Raw genomic sequence first — 18,872 nt, forward strand, 5'->3', positions numbered from 1 at the left:
AAAATTTAATATTGTTCATTATGGATTCTTTTCATTTTTAAAATGCAATTTTTAAACCCATTGCATGAAAGTACTTATCTTGATTAATGAGTTTTTTGATATCCCTTAAATTTTGTTCAGGGTCTACACTCTTCTCTCACTAGTCCCAACCCTGACATTTTTACTGCCTCTTCAAAAGTAGTAAGACTTACATTTAAAGGATATTTATAGTAAAATGTAGTAAAAGCCAATAGAATTTAGAAATTCATAGAATCAGCCCAAGTAATTAGATCTTACTTACTTATTTATTCTTTCAGTTATTCCCATGGTCAATAAAGTGGCAACCAGTAGTGTTGATGAGGCATAGAAGAGGTGGGGTTGGTGTAATTATAGCTTGGATAAGAAGTTTAAAAATCCACACAGGCAGCCGGGCGCGGTGGCTCAAGCCTGTAGTCCCAGCATTTTGGGAGGCCGAGACGGGCAGATCACGAGGTCAGGAAATCGAGACCATCCTGGCTAACACGGTGAAACCCCGTCTCTACTAAAAAAATACAAAAAACTAGCTGGGCGAGGTGGCAGGCGCCTGTAGTCCCAGCCGCTCGGGAGGCTGAGGCAGGAGAATGGCGTAAATCTGGGAGGCGGAGCTTGAAGTGAGCTGAGAACCAGCCACTGCACTCCAGCCCTGGCAACAGAGCCAGACTGTGTCTCAAAAAAAAAAAAAAAAAAAAAAAAAATCCACACAGGCATGACATATATAGAGGAACTTAAAAATTAAAACAAAATGAGAAATGACTTGATAATGTTAAAGAAGAAGTATCTTTGTGAACTTAAGGCCTTAAAAAATAACTACAGGGGGCTGGGTGCAGTGGCTCACACCTGTAATCCTAGGACTTTTGGAGGCCGAGGTGGGCAGATCACCATATGGTGAAACCCTGTCTCTGCTAAAATACAAAAAATTAGCCGGGCATGGTGGCGCATGCCTGTAGTCTCAGCTATTCGGGAGGCTGAGGAACGAGAATCACTTGAGCCCCAGAGGTGGAGGTTGCAGTGAGCTGAGATTGCACCACTGCACTCCAGCTTGGGCTACAGAGTGAGACTCCATCTCAAAACAAAACAAAACAAAACAAAACAACCCTACAGAGGCCAAGCAAGGTTCTCAGGTACTTATCACCAGTCCTCAAGCTATGTGCCCTCACTGCACAAGTTTTTCTTGCTAATATATATTTTTTTAATTAAAAAAGAGTTCCTTAGAGAATAGCTGATGCCCTGTCTTGCATGAAAAATGTGCTTACACATACCAGGCACTGTTCTGTGCATTCATATATATTAACTCATTTAAATCTCACTGTCAGTTTTCTGATAGATACTGTTGTCACCCCATTTTACAGATGAGAAAACTCAGGCATAGTGAGATGAAGTTACTAACTTAGGTTACACAGGTAATAAATGCAGAACCTACATTTGAACCCGAGCAGTCTAGCTTCTGAATCTGGCTTATAACTCCTAAGCTGTACTGCTTCACATGTACAAAAGAGTTTTTGAATACAACAGAATAGACTAGATCAAATACGTATGTATTAGTTTTCTGTTGCTGCTGTAACAAATTACCAGATTAATTTAAAAAAGTTTGGGACCATTGACCAATATGGGTCGTATGTTCTGTATGTCTGCATGTAATGCCCTTTCTATATGTATTTTTCTTCTCTTTGTGTAGGGAACAGTGGATATAGGCATCTGTAGGTAGTCCAAATACTTAAAAAACACCAACAGCTGGGTGCGGAGGCTCACACCTTTAATCCCAGCACTTTGGGAGGCCAAAGCAGGTGGATTGCCTGAGCTCAGGAGTTCGAGACCAGCCTGGCTAACATGATGAAACCCTGTCTCTACTAAAAGACAAAAAATTAGCCGGGCATGGTGGTATACACCTGTAATCCCAGCTACTTGGGAGGCTGAGGCAGGAGAATTGCTAGAACCTGGGAGGTAGAGGTTGCAGTGAGCAGAGATTGTGCCACTGCACTCCAGCCTGAGCAACAGAGTGAGACTCTGTCTCCAAAAAAAAAAAGAAAGAAAGGAAAAAAAAACAAAAAGCACCACCACCACCACTACCAAAAACAAGCTGGACCCATCGTAAGAAGGGGAAGGACTAACAAGCACCAATAGTCACACACAATGGCCGGGAGAAAGTTATTTCCAAGAATATGTTGTAAGATGATGGATCAGCCAGATGGCTGGAAAGAGAACTGTCTATGCAGACTTTATCATTAGGTCTCCTGGGAGGTCTAGTATCTGTTGGCTCTGCCAGCCACCATGAGGTCCTCAAAAGGTGTAATGAAGCCGATGTTAAACTGAGGTAGAACAAACTGTCCAAGAAGGATGAACATGGGGATAAAGAACAAGGCCCAGGTTGAGGAAAGGTGTGGGCTAGATGGGCACTTGAACCTTAGCTGTGACAGAAAGAGCCAGCCTAGTAAATGCTGGCTCTGGACCAAAAACTACTGGATATGGTTTGGTGAAGGGAGAAGTTGGGGAAGGGGAGACACTTTAGCTTCCTTCACCCATGCACAAACTATTAGTTATTTAAGTGCTAGAACCTAGTCTGAGTCATGATGATGAGTTTCCTTTGAGCCCTAGTGTTAGGTGTTACGAACAGTGGAACTGTTTTAAAAGGTTCCTTCAGATTGCCAGTGATTTTGTTCTGCCTAATGCATTTCTACAGAGAGTATGCATTTAATTATTATATATGTATTTATCAATGTAGCTGTGGCTTGTATCAGTTGTCAAAATACTGGCTCGCTTGTTAGAGGAGCTCTTTGAAATTCATTGATGGAGTAAATATGACTTGATATCTAATTTGTTAAAGAGCTATCACAAATTTTTCGTCAGAGGATCTAAGTAATTTTTTTCTTAAAAGATCTGTAATTTGACTGAGAGGAAAGTTATCTTGCCTCAGATTTTCAGTATATTTCTATTTTAAAAGATCATCTTCTTTTTTGAGGTTAAGATCCTATTTTAGAGGCTACATAAGATATTTAGATGGAGTTGTATTTCTCCATACTGAGGTCATGAATACACTTACAGAAGACTTAGTAATAGTGTTCCATCCTCCTAAGAGAAGCTTTTCTCATTCTAGTGGGCTGCAGCACCAAAGTTTTTGTAGTTGACTGGAGTTCCGAGTCAGCCTTGATTCTGCCTACTTGACAGTGACCAAAGTGCTCTGCTAGAGGATTTACTGATGGACCAAACCCCATCAATGTGGTTGTCATTGCCAGGAGAGAAACATGCCATTCTGAGTATTTGTAAAATGTTCTTGTAAAAATGTTTTGTGAGCAGTTGTTTTACATTATTTTTACCTTTAGAGATTTAAAAAGAAAAAAAGCATCCATTTTATGCATGACAAGAGATATGCACATAATCCACTGTGGGCATTTGGCTTACCTTAATATCAGTCATTTTGACTGTTTTAAAATAATTCTGAAGACATACATACTTAAAGTACTTTTATCTTGAAAATGTCTTTCCCTCTGTGACATTGCTTTGCTTCTGAAGGTCAGCCTTCTTCCTTTTATTTTTAAAAATTATATTTTTGTCATAAGTACATATTTTCTTCTTAAAATAGATATTTGATATGCATTTTTATACTCTATAATTCATTTTTTTAAACTTTCAGGCTCAACTTTAAAGAAGCTTCTACACACTGGAAATTCTACTAAGGTATTTATTGTATCGTGTAATGGCGTTTTTTATTACTCTTAAATTTGTTAATGCCACAAAGTAACAATGTTAGGCCATTTTGGAAAAAAGATCTTTAAAAACCGCTTGATTTAGTTTTAATTTTTAATTGATAAATTATATTTTTAGGGTTTTGTTCTTACATCATACCTTATTGCGAGAGACATTTTAAATGGTATTAGAAGAAAATGGGTTGGGCTTCAGAGTTTAGAGTTCTGAGTTCTAATTCTGATTCTGCTGGGTATGGATAGGGACTGTGGGCAAGGCACTGACTGCTCCAGTTTATCATCAGAAAAAGAAGGAGCAGTTCCCCTCTAAACTTCAGAGCTCACATGCTTGATTCTTTCCATCTTGGTAACCTGGTTGTTAAAATTAAAGTTGTCTCTAATTAATTTTACTAATTTTGAGAGTCATTGTGGGAGAAAAGAACAACAAGGTCTCACTCTTCACTATTTATTTGTGGCAGATTTATAGGTTAAAATTGGTTTATATTGAAATGGATATGTCTTTTATTGTAACATATACTTCTTGATGCTGAGATAAGATTTTGCTAAAACATAAGTGGCAGAAAAAATTCAGCCTGGGATGAATATTTTATGAAAGATAATTCACTTGGAGTTAATTACGTTGTGCGAATGCTTTTAATAAGCTAATATACTGGTAGTTTTATACTGGCTTAAACAATCACAGCCTCTTAAAACTTGATATGTTAACTATTTCTCACATGTTGAAAAAAAAAGGAGTTATTCCTAGCCTCACTGTAGATTCTATATTTTGTCCCTCTTACTTTAAAGAAATAGGATTATGATTAAAACCTATCAGTTTGTTAATCTCATGTTTATAATTACGCTTATTTATATTTAGTTCTCTTAAATACAGTTAACATATAAAAATCAGAGACTTGTGATAGAATTTCATAGAAACTTCCCTCTTGTTCTATTAAATATAATTTAATTAGATATACATAGAGCTGGCTGGGCGCAGTGGCTCACACCTGTAACCCCAGCACTTTGGGAGGCCAAGGCAGACAGATTACCTGAGGTCAGGAGTTCGACACCAGCCTGGCCAACGTGGTGAAACCCCGTCTCTACTAAAAATACAAAAATTAGCGGGGCATATTGGTGCATGCCTGTAGTCTCAGCTACTCAGGAGGCTGAGGCAGGAGAATTGCTTCCCCCTGGGAGGCGGAGGTTGCAGTGGTCCAAGATCATGCCATTGCACTCCAGCTTGGGCAACAGAGTGAAACTCCATCCCCTGTCAAAAAAAAAAAAAAAAAAAAAGATATACCTAGAGCCTTCTCTTCTCTCTTCTTTCCTCTCTCCTCTTTCCTCTCTCCTCTCTTCTCTTCTCAGTCTGATGGCTGAATAGTAATGTTGCCACTCATTTTACCTGCTTGGCGAGAGGAGGGCAGGTGTGAGCAGGCATGGAGGTTTGAGCAGAGCAGTGGGGGAGTCTGGGAGCGTGTTTGGAAGTACACTGTGAATTTACTCTGTTAATGGGGCAGCACTGTCACCAGCTGGGGTGTCTGTCCTAGTGTATTTTGACTTCTGTTGGGAGTCAGCAGAATATTTTTATTTATTTATTTTGGCTCTTCTCCACTTTTTGGTTTGGTTTTATGGCAAAGCCTTGTGTTTGACTTGCAATGTTCTTGCTCTGGCAGAGTCAGCACCACCTTGAATTAATTGAAAGGAGATGAGGCAGTTACCCCAGTTGCTGGCATTTGGAGCTCACTACATCTTTCAGCTGCATGTGACATTTTTTCAGTCTCTTTTGCTTATTTTTTTTTTTAATTGACATAATCTTTTCAATCATTTAGGAATACAGAAATGGAGGGACATGTGCTTTTGAATTCTAGGAATGGGATAAATTTGGAAGTGTAAAGAAAGAAAAAGGACACATCTCCCTATGTTGATATTTCCTACAGCATGATGCCGGCAATTCAGAGCATGGCAAAGGTGTTGGAGAAATAGAGTAGGGACGTAAGGTGTGAGGAGAGCTGCTCTGTCTCATTAAGCCAGGCCTTCAAGGTCTTATTTAGCTCCTAGTCTTTTGATTCTCAAGAACATTTCAACATGGCGTATCATAGTGATAGCACATATAAATTTGGAGGGAGATTATCTTTGTCATTGTTTTTATGGATAATTGAGGCCATGGGTACTGTTGCCTTACAGAGTAAGATACTATTAACAGGAAACACTTACATAGTGCTTACTGGGAGTCAGCCATTGTGTTATTCGGTTTACATGTGTTAACTCAGTCTTTATCATAGTCTTTTGTGGTAAATGCTCTTATCCTTATTTTACAGATGGGGAGACTGAGGCATGGAGAAGTTAAGTGGTTCTCCATGGGTCCCAGCTAGAAAGTGGCAGAGCTTGCATTTGAACCCAGGCACTTTGGCTCTAGAACCCTGGCTCTTAACTCGTGCTGTATTGCAGCGTCTTTGCTTATCTTTCACTAAGTAAAGAACTTGGTGTACTACCTAACACACCTTTAACTTGTAGTTTCTCTTTCTCAGACTGATGCTCCGTTGTAATGCATTTCTGTAAATACATGTAAGTGTTTCATTTTCATTGTTTTTAATTTTGTTTTTAGATAAGATGTGAAGGAATCAGGCTGTTTCTTCTGTGGCTTCAAGCACTTCAGACAAACTGTGCAGAAGAGCAGGTGCTGATTTTTGCTTGCCTGGTGCCTGGTTTCCCAGCAGTCATGTCATCCAGGGGCCCTTGCACACTGGAGACACTCATCAATCCCAGCCCTAGTGTAGCTGATGGTAAGTTATGTTAGCAGATCTCCCATGTTGAAATTATTCTTGGACTTACATTGAGAAATTCTTTCTTTTTCATTTTCTTGAATAGAAATCCTGATGGAGTCTGAAGAGGAATTATTCCCCTTTCATATTCACTGTAGATTCTTACACACCTTAGAATCAAAAGACTTGGAGCTTACTTTATATGAAATGATGACAGGATAAATTTACTGAAGTGATGGAAGCAGGAATAGGAGGGGACAGATGTTGGCAGTAGCAGGAAGTAAAAACACATGGGAAGTCTGGACCGGTTTTCTGGCTGTTAATGAGATTAAACTCCACCATCCAAAGCTACTGTCTGTTCTTATCACTGTTGTTCATAAGTGGACATTGAGCTACTCACCAGGATCTTATTTTGCCACTGTGTATTTTCCTGCAGCATCTATGGAAAGACAATAGTGGTCTCATGGGACTATTAACGGTGGCCATTTGTGTCCTGTGAGTTTTCAAGGAACTTGCCTGTTGGGACCATTGATTTATTACTGTATATTGCCCTATTGCTCAGTGACTGGCATTTGATCTTGGGCTGACCAAAGCAGAATTTGAAAGGGAAAGAATGGTGAGGCAGGAGAAGGTGCTTCGTGGGCATCTGGGCTGTGTTTCCAGGCCCTTTAGGCACACTGCCTTGGAGTGTGCTCCTCAGTGTGAGCAGTTTCAGTGGATGGAGAGATGTATTTTAATAGAGACCATTTTTAAAACCCTAAATTATGTTTAAAATTTAACTTTGGTGAATGAGCTCTCATCATTTTCTGTCCTTTCAGTAAAGATATATCCAGAAGAAATCACTCCACTCCTGCCAGCCATATCGGGGGAGAAGATTGCTGAGGACCAAACCTGCTTTTTTCTTCAAATACTGTTGAAGTATATGGTTATTCAGGTCAGAGAAAAATTATGACTCTTTCAGTGTGGTGGGTTTATTCTCAGCAGGAAGAGGAAATATTGCCTCTTTTCTCTCTGCATATCCGTATTTTTTCCCTTTTCTTTTTCTTTGGGGTGATTTTATGTGATATTTCAGCAAGTGCAGAGTATGTACCATTTTTTAGGTCACTGCAGCAAGACCAGCTGTATGTACTATTTTGTGAGTGTGTTTAAACCATTTTTCGCTCTTTACTTCTTTCCTACCCCTAATCTCTATGCTTGCAAGACAGGTTGAAGGAGGAGGCGGGCCCAGAGGCTGAACAGGTGGACAGGAATAGGCAGAGAAGACCTGTTATCAGGGGATCTGAAGGAAAGCACATGGAGCAGTCTCCTCATGCCATTGGCACAGGCCTCCTTTATGTCATGTATTATTTTTTCTCATACGCACCAATTGCATACAGAACTGAAGTAACTGGTTTATGATTTTAATAGGAGATTTGTGACCCTGGTCTAGATTTCTGACCCTGGTCTAGATTTCTGAATAATAGTTAGAATAAAATGTGCTGATTCTTTTTTTCTCAGCAAATACTTCTGTTGTCCTTGAGTTCGTCCTAGGTATTGTCCAGTATCTGTCTTCCCCTTCACAGCCGAGTTGTTGAAGTAATAATCTCTACTGAGTTCACATCCTCACTTCACGTTCTTTTGACACCCACTGTTAGCTGCCTTCTGCCCTGTCACTGCTAAAGTGGCAAGCCCCAAACCACAAGGGTTCTAGGGTCAGCCCAGAAGGAGGGCACACTTCAGGTTTTGCTCTCCTTATTCTTTGAGGGGATGAGACTACCCCTCCTTCATGAGTTTCTCTCCTCTTCTGATATTTTCTCTGGCATTTCTCCCTTCCTTTCACTCCTTTCTAGTTTTCTTTAGGGAACTGTGCTTTTCTCTGCTGTCACTCAAGATTCAGTACTTGACTGCTTTTTCTGAATACTCAGCAATTTTGTCCCCTTTCCTTGCCCCTTTCCCTTTAGCCAGAAACGGAAACACAGGACTTCAAAATCCTGAAAACCTGACTGGGGCATGCTTTCATGTTCTGGAAACTCCACATTTGAACTCTAATGGCCCATTCTAGATGCATCTCAAATGCCAGCTGTTCAGAAATGTTTGGACATTCCATTTGTCCTGGAAAATCAACAGAGTATCCAGAACTTGGGGGCCTTGGGTTCTCATTCTAGATGTGTCACTAATGAGTTGTGTGACCTCACATAAGGCGGATGGAATTGATATAGGATAGAGGTTTGCATGCAGACTGTGAACCTTCTAATTGTGTGCAAAGTTTTAGGTGCATATCGGTGCCTCCCTTCTGCCTTCTCTTGTGTCGATTGAGATGAGTTCTCAGAGCACAGCTTTTGGCATATTGTGGATGCTGAGCCCTGCTGCCCCTGGGGTAGCCAAAACATCTCATCCCTTTACCTCAGGTGCTGCACAAATTTCATTTTCTAAGTGGACATGTCAGGAAGGAAGTTGGGAAGCCCTGCTCTAGAGCGCTCTGTGGTCTAACAAACATTAAGAACCACTGACAAGTCTTCTCTAAGGGCCATGTTTCCCTAAATCATGTGGGGGTGACTGCACCTGTTTAACCAGGCTGTCCTCTTGGCTTCTGAGGGATGGTCCCAGATATTGAGCAGTTTTGGAGTGCTCCCACTATGCAAACACTGATGGGTTTTTGAGGGGGAGGATATTGTCTCAACACTATGAAAGATTTAAACTTAATCCATAGTGGACTGGCATGCCTGGCTTATCTTAGCCTTTGAATTTTTTTAATACAGAGAATGCATTTTCCAAGATTCCATGGATTTTGCCTTTTGATATTGATTTTATATGCAGGTAACATGGGATGAAATTCTTGAGAGGGATTGTTTCTTTAATTTCTATTTATTGTAAATGGCCTTTTTCTGAGTTTAGAAAAAAGCACCTGATTATTCGTGACTAAATGTTTTAAAGGCACAAGAAATGTTAGATAATTACAAAAAACAGAGAGAAAAAATATGGACATGATATATTATAGTACGTTGAAAAAGATATGATATCATTGAGTTGTTTGGTTCTCAGTAAAAATGCTGTTTTTAACATAGTTACTGTTTTGTTTTGAAGTATTCATTCCTGCCATCTTTTGAGCTTTGTTATTATTTCATTACATGATTGTCAGCATATTTGTCATTTTTTGCATTTAGGATAGGAATTTTAGTAACATAACAACACTTCAGTTTAGTATATGTTAATTTGAAATGTAAATATACATATGTTCTTTTCCACATATTATCCAAAGGCTGCGAGCTTGGAGTGGAAGAATAAGGAGAATCAAGATACTGGTTTTAAATTTCTTTTTACATTGTTTCGAAAGTATTATCTTCCTCATTTATTTCCATCATTTACTAAGTTAACAAACATCTACAAACCTGTACTTGGTAAGTACTGTTGGAGCCGTGTATAGAGGATATCCAAAGGAAAGCTATGCAGTCTCTTTCAAAGTGACCTTTGGTTATTTTAAAGTAAAATAGTCATTTTATTTTTGTATTGAACGGTAACTTTATTATTAGATGTTTAAAGTTTCTTAATAAGTGATGTTAATTATTTGTACCTACTCAGATATACCGCAGCTCACAGCAGTAAAAGGGAACCGTGGCTCCTATACTCAGAAATAATTTGAAATGTATTTATGATATTTTTGGTATAATTGTCATCCTTTAATGTAAAAATATCTGCATTTCCTAAAGTCTTTCCTTGTGGATGGTGGGGTATGGTGACCTCAGGCTTTGTTCAGTGACTGGCGGCCAGCCCAGGGCAAATAGCTACCATTGTATGCCTTTTCTTTCATGCTGGGTCCTACATCCAGCAGCTACTACTGACAGGTGCTTATGGAGAACCAAATTTTAGGTGATTGTACAATCTATGGGCAGTAAGCCCCAGAGGACTAGGAAACAGAAAGGAATTTCTAATTTGGCACCTAATGTTTTTCTCTTCTGTAAGAAATGAGGACTCAGAGGACAGAAGCATACCTTACAGTGGTGAAGGTGGGCGTCAAATCTTCCTCTCCCTATTATCTAAAACAGGTAGTTCAAATGAATAATTAAAAACAGTTTTGGAGGGGAAATAGTGACATGAGATGTTACTCTTTTGGGGAACATGGTCACCTGATTCAGTTGTCTGTGCTGTGTGTGTTCTGTGTTTGCGTACACACGCGCGTGCGCGCGCGCGCGCGCACGGGAAGAGAAGCCAAAACTTGGTGCGTTTTGAAAGATGTAGAATTACTGACTTTTAGGGGCACTGGGACATGTATTTCCTTAGCTATATATATGTGAATATTTTTTCAATATTTGTTTCTGATTTCATATGTACTGTAAATTCATTGTGAAAACATGGTATATTGTTAATATTCCTAGATTAAAAGTTATTTGTTGATAATTTTTCTGCCTTATACAGGTATTCCAGATATACAAAAATTATTAAGATAGAGAGTTGAACTTATGGCAAGTAGTATCTCAAATCCAATACCATATAATTTTCATATTGATTATGGAATTTAAAGAATCAGAAATTGACTTCTTATTAAGTCTTTGGAAAAGGGAGCATTTGATTGCCTCAAAGATGAAATGTGACTTTCTGAATTCTTTTAAATATAAAGTAGATGATATTGATTCTGTTTCATTGGATTCATCTAAAGGGAAAAGGATATAAAACTCTAAAGTTCAGTGGATTTAATCGCTGCAATGTTAGATGTTAAAATACCTAAAATTATGTTTTAAAAGTTCATATATATGTTTACATTTGTTCCAGCTATAAAATTAAATTAGGTATAATATATGTGAAAAGATTTTCACTAATATAGTCTCATGTAATTTATCAAAATTGTTAAAAATAGTTGTTAGCTTAGTTTTTCCATAGCTATATATCATAGATACATAAACAGTCACCATCACCACCCATTCTCAGTCAGATCACAAGGTGGAATCAGAAAGGAGCCTACCAAAAAAATGCCATTTTTAGTCATTGAAGTTGTTCATTCTTAATTGCTATTTAGACAACCAAAAATTGGATTTAATTGGAAGCCAGAACATTTGTAGGGGTTACATAATGTTATGATTTATTAGCCTAATCAATCATGTGTTCTTTTTTCTACCAGACATCCCCCATTTGAGACCAAAGCCAGTGTACATTACTACAACTCGAGACAATGAGAACATTTACAGTACAAAAATTCCATATATGGCAGCTCGTGTTGTTTTTATAAAGTGGATTGTAACCTTCTTTTTGGAAAAAAAGTATCTAACTGCAACACAGAACACTAAAAATGGAGTTGATGTATTGCCTAAAATCATCCAGGTATGCCATTCATCATCTTTTTATCTGTTAATGCTTCTGTAATAAAATACACTGGAACATAGCCAGAGTTATTGATTATTAGAGTTATTGGTTCTTCCAGGTTGTTGGTTATAGATAAGTGATTTTATTGGCCTACGCTGCCTGTAATGCTGAGGTTTCAGAGGGAGTTGTGAGTTTGAATCACTTGCTGTGCATTGTTGGGACTGCCATGATGATGCAATCTCGGGAGCCATTCTGAGAAGATGGCTGTTGTGTGCACACTCCTGGCTCCTCCTCATTCTCCTCACTTAAGTACCAGTGGCCTCTGAGCATGAGAACAGAGGCCTATCTTGCCTTCACCAAGCCCCAGTAGCTGGAAGGCTCTTAGGAAACTCTAAGTGGCCCATGGTGAGGACCTATGAGGCTGCCAGGCGCCCTCCAGCATCTCAGGAGAGGGAAGTAGATCAGCAGCTCAGGATTTTGGGCTGGCTGTTGGGCAATGGTGGGGCCCCTAGAAGAGGAGGCTACCTCTTCCCTGAGGCCTTCAGACGAGACCTCTCCTTGTATGGGGCCTGCTGTGCTTTTTCTCTCTTGGCCTTGGTCAGCCATACACAAATGGGGGCTTTCCCAACAGGCTGAGTTGCTTAGGGACTTGGTGGAGCACTACCATTTGTGGAGGTCACAGAACAGCCACTTCACTAAGGGATCATGGTGTCATGTGCTCTTTTGTTTATTATCCCCAAGAAGAGGGATAGGAAGTGTGGTCCACTGACTGCAGATTTGCCGATGCCCTGGAAGTCCCAGAAGTCCAACCTAGGCCTGAGCTGAAAGAATGCACAGACTTGAGGAGGCAGATAGGTGGCTCTTGTGCTTCAAGGTTATTAGGAACCTTGATGGAGGAACACCAAACAGTCTAGAGCATGTGGCTCCTCTGGGGAGAAGTCACTGAAGAGTGAGAGGAGAAACCTCTTTTCAAAATCTGAGGGAGGTGCAGTTGTAGTAAGAACAATGAAAGACTTGCTGAAAGAAAGTTTTAAGAAACCTTTGAATGTCTTAGTTAGAAAAATTAGTAAATAAAATGAAAATGGTAGTGATTATTGCTGAGAAAAAAAATTAGTTTTCTGAAAAAACATCCCACCACAGTGACTAAAAATTTAGAGAGATAGAAATGAGAAATTAGTAGACAAGATCTAAGTACAGGTCCCTACCTTACAAATATTAGGTGGGTGGAAGAAGAAGAGAATGAGAATAATTGAACAAATAATAATAGAAGTTTATCTGAACTGAAAAGAAAGAAAAAAAAAAGGCATGCCTCAAACTTAAAGGGTCTTTGAGTCCCAGGAAAAATTATCAAGACACAAACCTAAACAGACATTTGATTTTCAGGAATTAAGAGACAGTGGTATAGGTTTCCAGACAGGTTACTTCAAAGGAATGAGACTGAGATTAGTGTTGAACATCTAATCAAATCTGCAATCCCGCAATCTCTTTCTCTCTCTCCTTCACACACACACACACACACATCCCCCAACAGGATGTCAGTCAAGATTAAAAGAAAGAATCATTAATTAATGGTGTTGGAATAATTGGCTAGTCTCTTACAACATACTGAAGCAAACGACAGATTGATTTAAGGTCTACAATAAACACAAAATACTGAAGAAATGTAGGCTGGGTGCGGTGGCTCACGCCTGTAATCCTGGCTAAGATGGTGAAACCCCATCTCTACTAAGAATACAAAAAATTAGCCGGGCGTGGTGGCGGGCGCCTGTAGTCCCAACTACTCAAGAGGCTGAGGCAGGAGAATGGCATGAACCCAGGAGGTGGAGCTTGCAATGAGCTGAGACCGCATCACTGCACTCCAGCATGGGCAACAGAGCGAGACTCCATCTCAAAAAAAAAAAAAAAAGAAAAAAAATGTAAGAGAAAGGAAAATCCAGGAGAATGTCTATATTTGGGAAGTGGTAGACTACCTAGGTAGAAATAAGACCCAGTAGGCTGGGCGCCTGTAATCCCAGCACTGGGCGCCTGTAATCCCAGCACTTTGGGAGGCCAAGGCAGGCAGATCACTTGAAGTCAGGAGTTCGAGACCAGCCTGGCCAACGTGGTGAAATGCTGTCTCTACAGAAAATACAAAAATTAGCTAGGCATGGTGGCAGGCGCCTGTAATCCCAGCTACTTGGGAAGCTGAGGCAGGAGAATCACTTGAACCTGGGAGGTAGAGGTTGCAGTGAGCAGAGATTGTGTTACTGCATTCCAGTCTGGACAACAGAGTGAGACTCCCATTTCAAAAAAGAGGAAAGAGAGAAAGAGAAGGAAGGAGGGAGGGAGGGAGGAAGCAAGGAAAGAAGGAAAGAGAGAGAAAGGAAAGAAAGGAAGGAAACAAAAGGAAAGAAAGAAAGAAAAAGAAAGAGAGAGAAAGACCCAGTAGCCATGGAAGAAATGAGGTTTGACTTTATTAAAAAAAAAAATAGTGAAAGATTTTTGTGTCAAAAGACTACATGAGGCCAGATCCAATCAATAGACTATGAAGTAACATCATGACTGTTAAGATCTCTGCTATATAAAGAGTACCCATGAACTGGTAAGAAGACAACCCCACTGAGAAATGGACAAAGGAGATGAAAGGGCGGCTCATAGAAGGCAGACTACAGGAACCCCTGATTTTATCGGCAGTCAGAGAAATGCAGTTAGTTCTGAACCACGATAAGATACCTTTATTCACTTATCAGGTAGACAAAAATCTGTATGAAATTGTGTGTAGGAAGCGCAGTCATACTCTTCGGTAAATTTACATTACATCTGAAGCGATTGTCACTCAGTTCAAAAAAGTCTTAATTAAGGGGTGTAATCTTTCCTCTCTGGTTTAAAAAGATCAGAAAACCATCACCTGTATTTAAATTGAAAATAAGTAGCTCATTCTTGAAAAGTACATCTGGATGATGAGAAGTAGAAAGAACAGCAAATTAACCACTGCTTTCAGGTTCTGATTTTTTCTTTTAGTTGACTCGTCACAGTTGTGAGTCATCTACTTTTACTGTCTAGCTTTTTTAACGTCTTAAAGGTTGGAACTTCGAAATCAATTAGGATGGTTCCATCATCCTCATGGAAAAAGGATCACAGCTCAAACTGTCTTAAACATAAAATAAATACTTTAATCTTACTAAAAAGAAACACATGGTGAGGCTGGCTAAGAATACGGTTCACTCAGGCATTCTCCCTGGTTCTCTGTGGTCTTCTCACTGTTCTGCCCTTTCCCTCTGACAGCTTTGTCTACAGCAGCTTCCCCCTTGATTGTAAGATGGCTACCAACAGCTGGGGCACTGCTTTTCTTGTTCACGTTTAGAGGCGATCCAGAAATATAAAGCCCTTTCCTTTTGTCTGAGTGGAACAACTTACGTTACCTGCCTCCCCCTGGAACAGTAACAAGAAACTGATTCGCTTAAACCTGGGTATGTGAGTGGGCCAGGAGATGTCATGATTGGCCTCCACAAAACAGATTGGTCCCTTAGTACTGTGGATGGGATCAGCTTCCTGCGAGTCAGTTGAGGTGCATAGGAGGAGGCACACAGAGGACTGAGGTTCTGGTAGGGAGGGAGGAAGAGTGCTGGGCTGACAGCCATTTGTACCCTCTGTGCCATCATACCCTGCAGATGACTGTCCCTAGAAATGGCCACTACCATTCTAGAGACTGCCACTATACCTCACAGTAAGTTGTTATATTAGTTTCTTACTGCCACTGTTGCAGATTCTCACAAACTTAATGTCTTGAAACAGTACAAATTTATTATCTTACGATTCTGAAAGCCAGAAATCCAAAATCAAGTTATTGGCAGATCTGTGTTCCTTCTCGGGGTTCTAGGGGAGAATCCTGTGTTCTTGCCATGTCCAACTTCTAGAATCCTGTGTTCTTGCCATGTACAGCGTCTGTATTCCTTGGCTGTGGCCCTGCATCACACCACCTTTTCTCCCAGTTTCCATCATCACTTAGCCTTCTTTGTCTGTTATCCTCCTGCCACCCTCTTATAAGGACCCTTAGATTATATTGGGACCATTTGGGTAATCCAAAATAATTTTTCTATCCCAACAGCCTTAACTTAATCACATCTGCTGTGTCTCTTTTACCATGGAAGGTAACACATTCACAGGTTCTGAGGATTAGAACATCCTTGGGGAAGTCATTATTCAGCCCACCAGCTCTGGTTGGTCTGCAAGGTCCAAGATGATTTCATTCACATGCCTGCTACTTGATGGGGGCAGTTGGAAAGGAAAGCTGGGTTCATCTGGGACTTCTTGTTCTGTTTTCTGGTTAGCAAGGTAGTTGGACTTTTTATATGCCTGTACAGGGCTCCAAGAGTGAAATGTTTCAAGAGATGGGAATTGTTAACCAACAGCCTCTTGGGCCTGAGTCTGATACTGGCACAGGTCTCTTCCATTCTATTCTACTGGCTAAAGCAGTCATATAGTCCATGTAGATGCAAGGGAGGGGACGTGGGCCTCATGTCTCTGTGGAAGAAGTGTTAAAGAATTTGTGGTCATCTTTAATTTGCTATATATGTGCATATTGTTTTTTTTCTTTTTTAGTTTGTGGGGAAAATGGGAGTTATAGGTCAAAAAGTCACCGGTTATTGAGCCATAAGAGACTTTAGACCTAATCTAGCCTCTGTGTCCTACAAATTAACATATATGTGTGTGTATATGTGAAATCCAAGTGAGTTGCGTGACTCGCGTTACAGTTAGGAATGTGGAGAAGCAAGTCTTTTGATTCTTAGTTTGGGCCTCTTCTTTCTGTGCTGTACTCATCCTTGGGCCATTCCTACTGAAGCTTCAGATAAAAAAAGAATAAAATGAATAAAGTGTTATTTTCCTGTGGAAGATAGTGGATCAGTCAAAAAGATAAAATAATTTCCATAGGTGAGCACGTCTCACAGTGTGATAGTGCCTTTGATAAGCCACACAGGCTTAGTAACTAAGGCATGAAGAGAAAAATTATTACAAGTATAGTATTCCTTTAATTTTCTCTAGAGATTGCTATTGGATATCTGTTTTGTTTTCAAACTGTCCTTGGTAGTTACTGAAATTACTGTCTTTCACTATTCATATCTTATCTCTTCTTGTAAAAAATATTCACAGTAGGTAAATTTTAGTTGTATTTGGGCTATGTATTTTTGACACTTAAAAGTAATAATGGAGTTTGCAAAGATGAAGCAAAATTATACGTGTATTTTGTTTGGAGGAAACCTGTAATTCTATGTGGATATGCGAGCAGAAATCAAGTGTTGAGCTTTGTGAGTGAGCGCATGAATTACTTCACTTCTTTGCATGCCTAAAGTTTTTTAAATGTTTAAAATTTTGTGAATATTTCTTTACGTTACACCTAAGATTCTGAGGATAAAGCTCAGATCAGCATTCTTCTGATAAAATACCCTTTGAATCTTAACACTCCACTGTCAAGCTGCCACTTAGTCACATAAATCAAATGATGCATCCTATCATTGTTGCTGCAAGAAGTCTCCTGAATTTTCCTCTCTCTGTGACCATAGGAGCAAATGCTAAGTTGTAGAGACCTGATGTGATGATAATACAAATGTGTTTACACATTAATTTATTCTGTGGTTTTACAATGCAAATTAAACCTTTTAGATTGGGAAAATTTCACAGCCCTCCTTTCTGAAACAGCTTAGTAGTTTTCCTTTTAAAATAGCTGAGTTGGGAGGGATTTGTTGGTTAGTTAGAAAATTAGTAAGTACAGGCTCTGGAGCCTGTCATGCTTCAAGCAGTTGCTGGTTTTGGTTTGCTGTACCCTGTACACGTTGATGGTAACTAGAGTTACTTAGAACAAGGCAAGACTGAAGTTTGGCCAGGTGTTCTTGGGTGGGGGTGAGCATCATTGAGAAGTGTGCTGACTTTCTTCCAGACTGTTGGTGGTGGTGCTGTGCAGGAGAGAGCGCCTGAGCTGGATGGTGGTGGGCCCATGGAGCCGGACAAAAGCCATTCTAACAGCAGCACACTGTCGGACCGAAGACTCAGTAACTCCAGCCTCTGTAGCATTGAAGAAGAGCACCGAATGGTGTATGAAATGGTACAGCGGATTCTCTTGTCAACACGAGGTTATGTCAACTTTGTGAATGAAGTATTTCACCAGGTTAGTGTGTGTGTATGTGCATGTGTTACAAGTTCTTGAAATGGAAACGATTTTGTTTCATGTTCTTTTACTTGTAACACTCCAACAAATAGAGTTGATGAGTTGGGTTACGTTACAGAACTGAATAATAACGAATGATCCCTCTAATCTTTTAATTTGTGTGGATTGCTGTGATTTTTAAATTTTGTTGTTGAATAACAGTTACACAAGGAGGGAAAATTCTATATTTGAGCAAAATCATGAGACAGACACTTTCATGTTTTTGTGACAAAGTAAACTCAGAGTTAGGTGGGAAGAAAGCCATTCCTGAATACCCAGCAACAAATGAACACAGCAAAGAAGAGTCCAGTCTCATTCCCAGAGCCTCAAAGAGCTCTCTGAGGAGCTGGAGGTTTCTGCAAAAACCTTGCAGAGGCGTGTGGCACTCACAACATGATAGAATTATTTATGGCACAAGAGAAAAAGGTAGGTGGCAAGGGGAATAAAAGGAAAGAAAGGAGCAGAGGCCAAGACAAGAAAAAAGGTGTGAGCAAAGGAAGGAGACAGAAGAGGTCAGAAGCCCAGGCTACAGTTAGTGGCCATGAGTGACATCAGAGGTTTGCAACTGGGGTTGATGCTATTCCCTAGGGGACATTGGCAATGTCTGGAAACAGTTTTGGTCATCACAACTGGGGTGCTACTGGTGTCTTAGCGGGTCACAGCCAGGGATGTTGTTAAATATCTTGCAATGCCTAGAATGGCCCCCACCCCAACCGTGACAAAGAACTCTCTGGCTCAATGTGTCAGTAGTTCTACTGTGGAGAGACAAGAGACTCAGCACTAGCCTTCAACACAGCAAGCAGAGCTCCCACACAGCAAGCAGAGCTCCCACAGATCTGGAGTGTGACATGTGGCCAGTGCCACTTGACTCTAGGAACTGATGCTCTTGAACACAGGAATGTGGCCTATTTGTGGGTATGTGTATATGAGGCGGAGTAGTTGTTTTATCCATAGACCTGA

At 40.1% G+C, this 18,872-nt stretch overlaps 1 protein-coding gene across 6 annotated transcripts in view; it reads left to right on the forward strand.

Moving 5' to 3' along the window:
• Positions 1-18,872, forward strand: part of RALGAPA2 (Ral GTPase activating protein catalytic subunit alpha 2) — a 323,453-nt gene that overhangs the window by 66,049 nt on the left and 238,532 nt on the right. For all 6 annotated transcript variants that reach the window (XM_023217753.2, XM_023217754.2, XM_023217757.1 and 3 more), the window contains 6 exons: positions 3,647-3,690; positions 6,301-6,478; positions 7,276-7,391; positions 9,696-9,834; positions 11,550-11,749; positions 17,646-17,873. In XM_023217753.2, coding sequence (XP_023073521.1) covers positions 3,647-3,690; positions 6,301-6,478; positions 7,276-7,391; positions 9,696-9,834; positions 11,550-11,749; positions 17,646-17,873 — 905 coding nt within the window. The remainder of the gene's footprint in view (positions 1-3,646; positions 3,691-6,300; positions 6,479-7,275; positions 7,392-9,695; positions 9,835-11,549; positions 11,750-17,645; positions 17,874-18,872) is intronic.

Source organism: Piliocolobus tephrosceles, chromosome 20, assembly GCF_002776525.5.
Source record: "Piliocolobus tephrosceles isolate RC106 chromosome 20, ASM277652v3, whole genome shotgun sequence".
NCBI classification, from domain to species: domain Eukaryota; kingdom Metazoa; phylum Chordata; class Mammalia; order Primates; family Cercopithecidae; genus Piliocolobus; species Piliocolobus tephrosceles.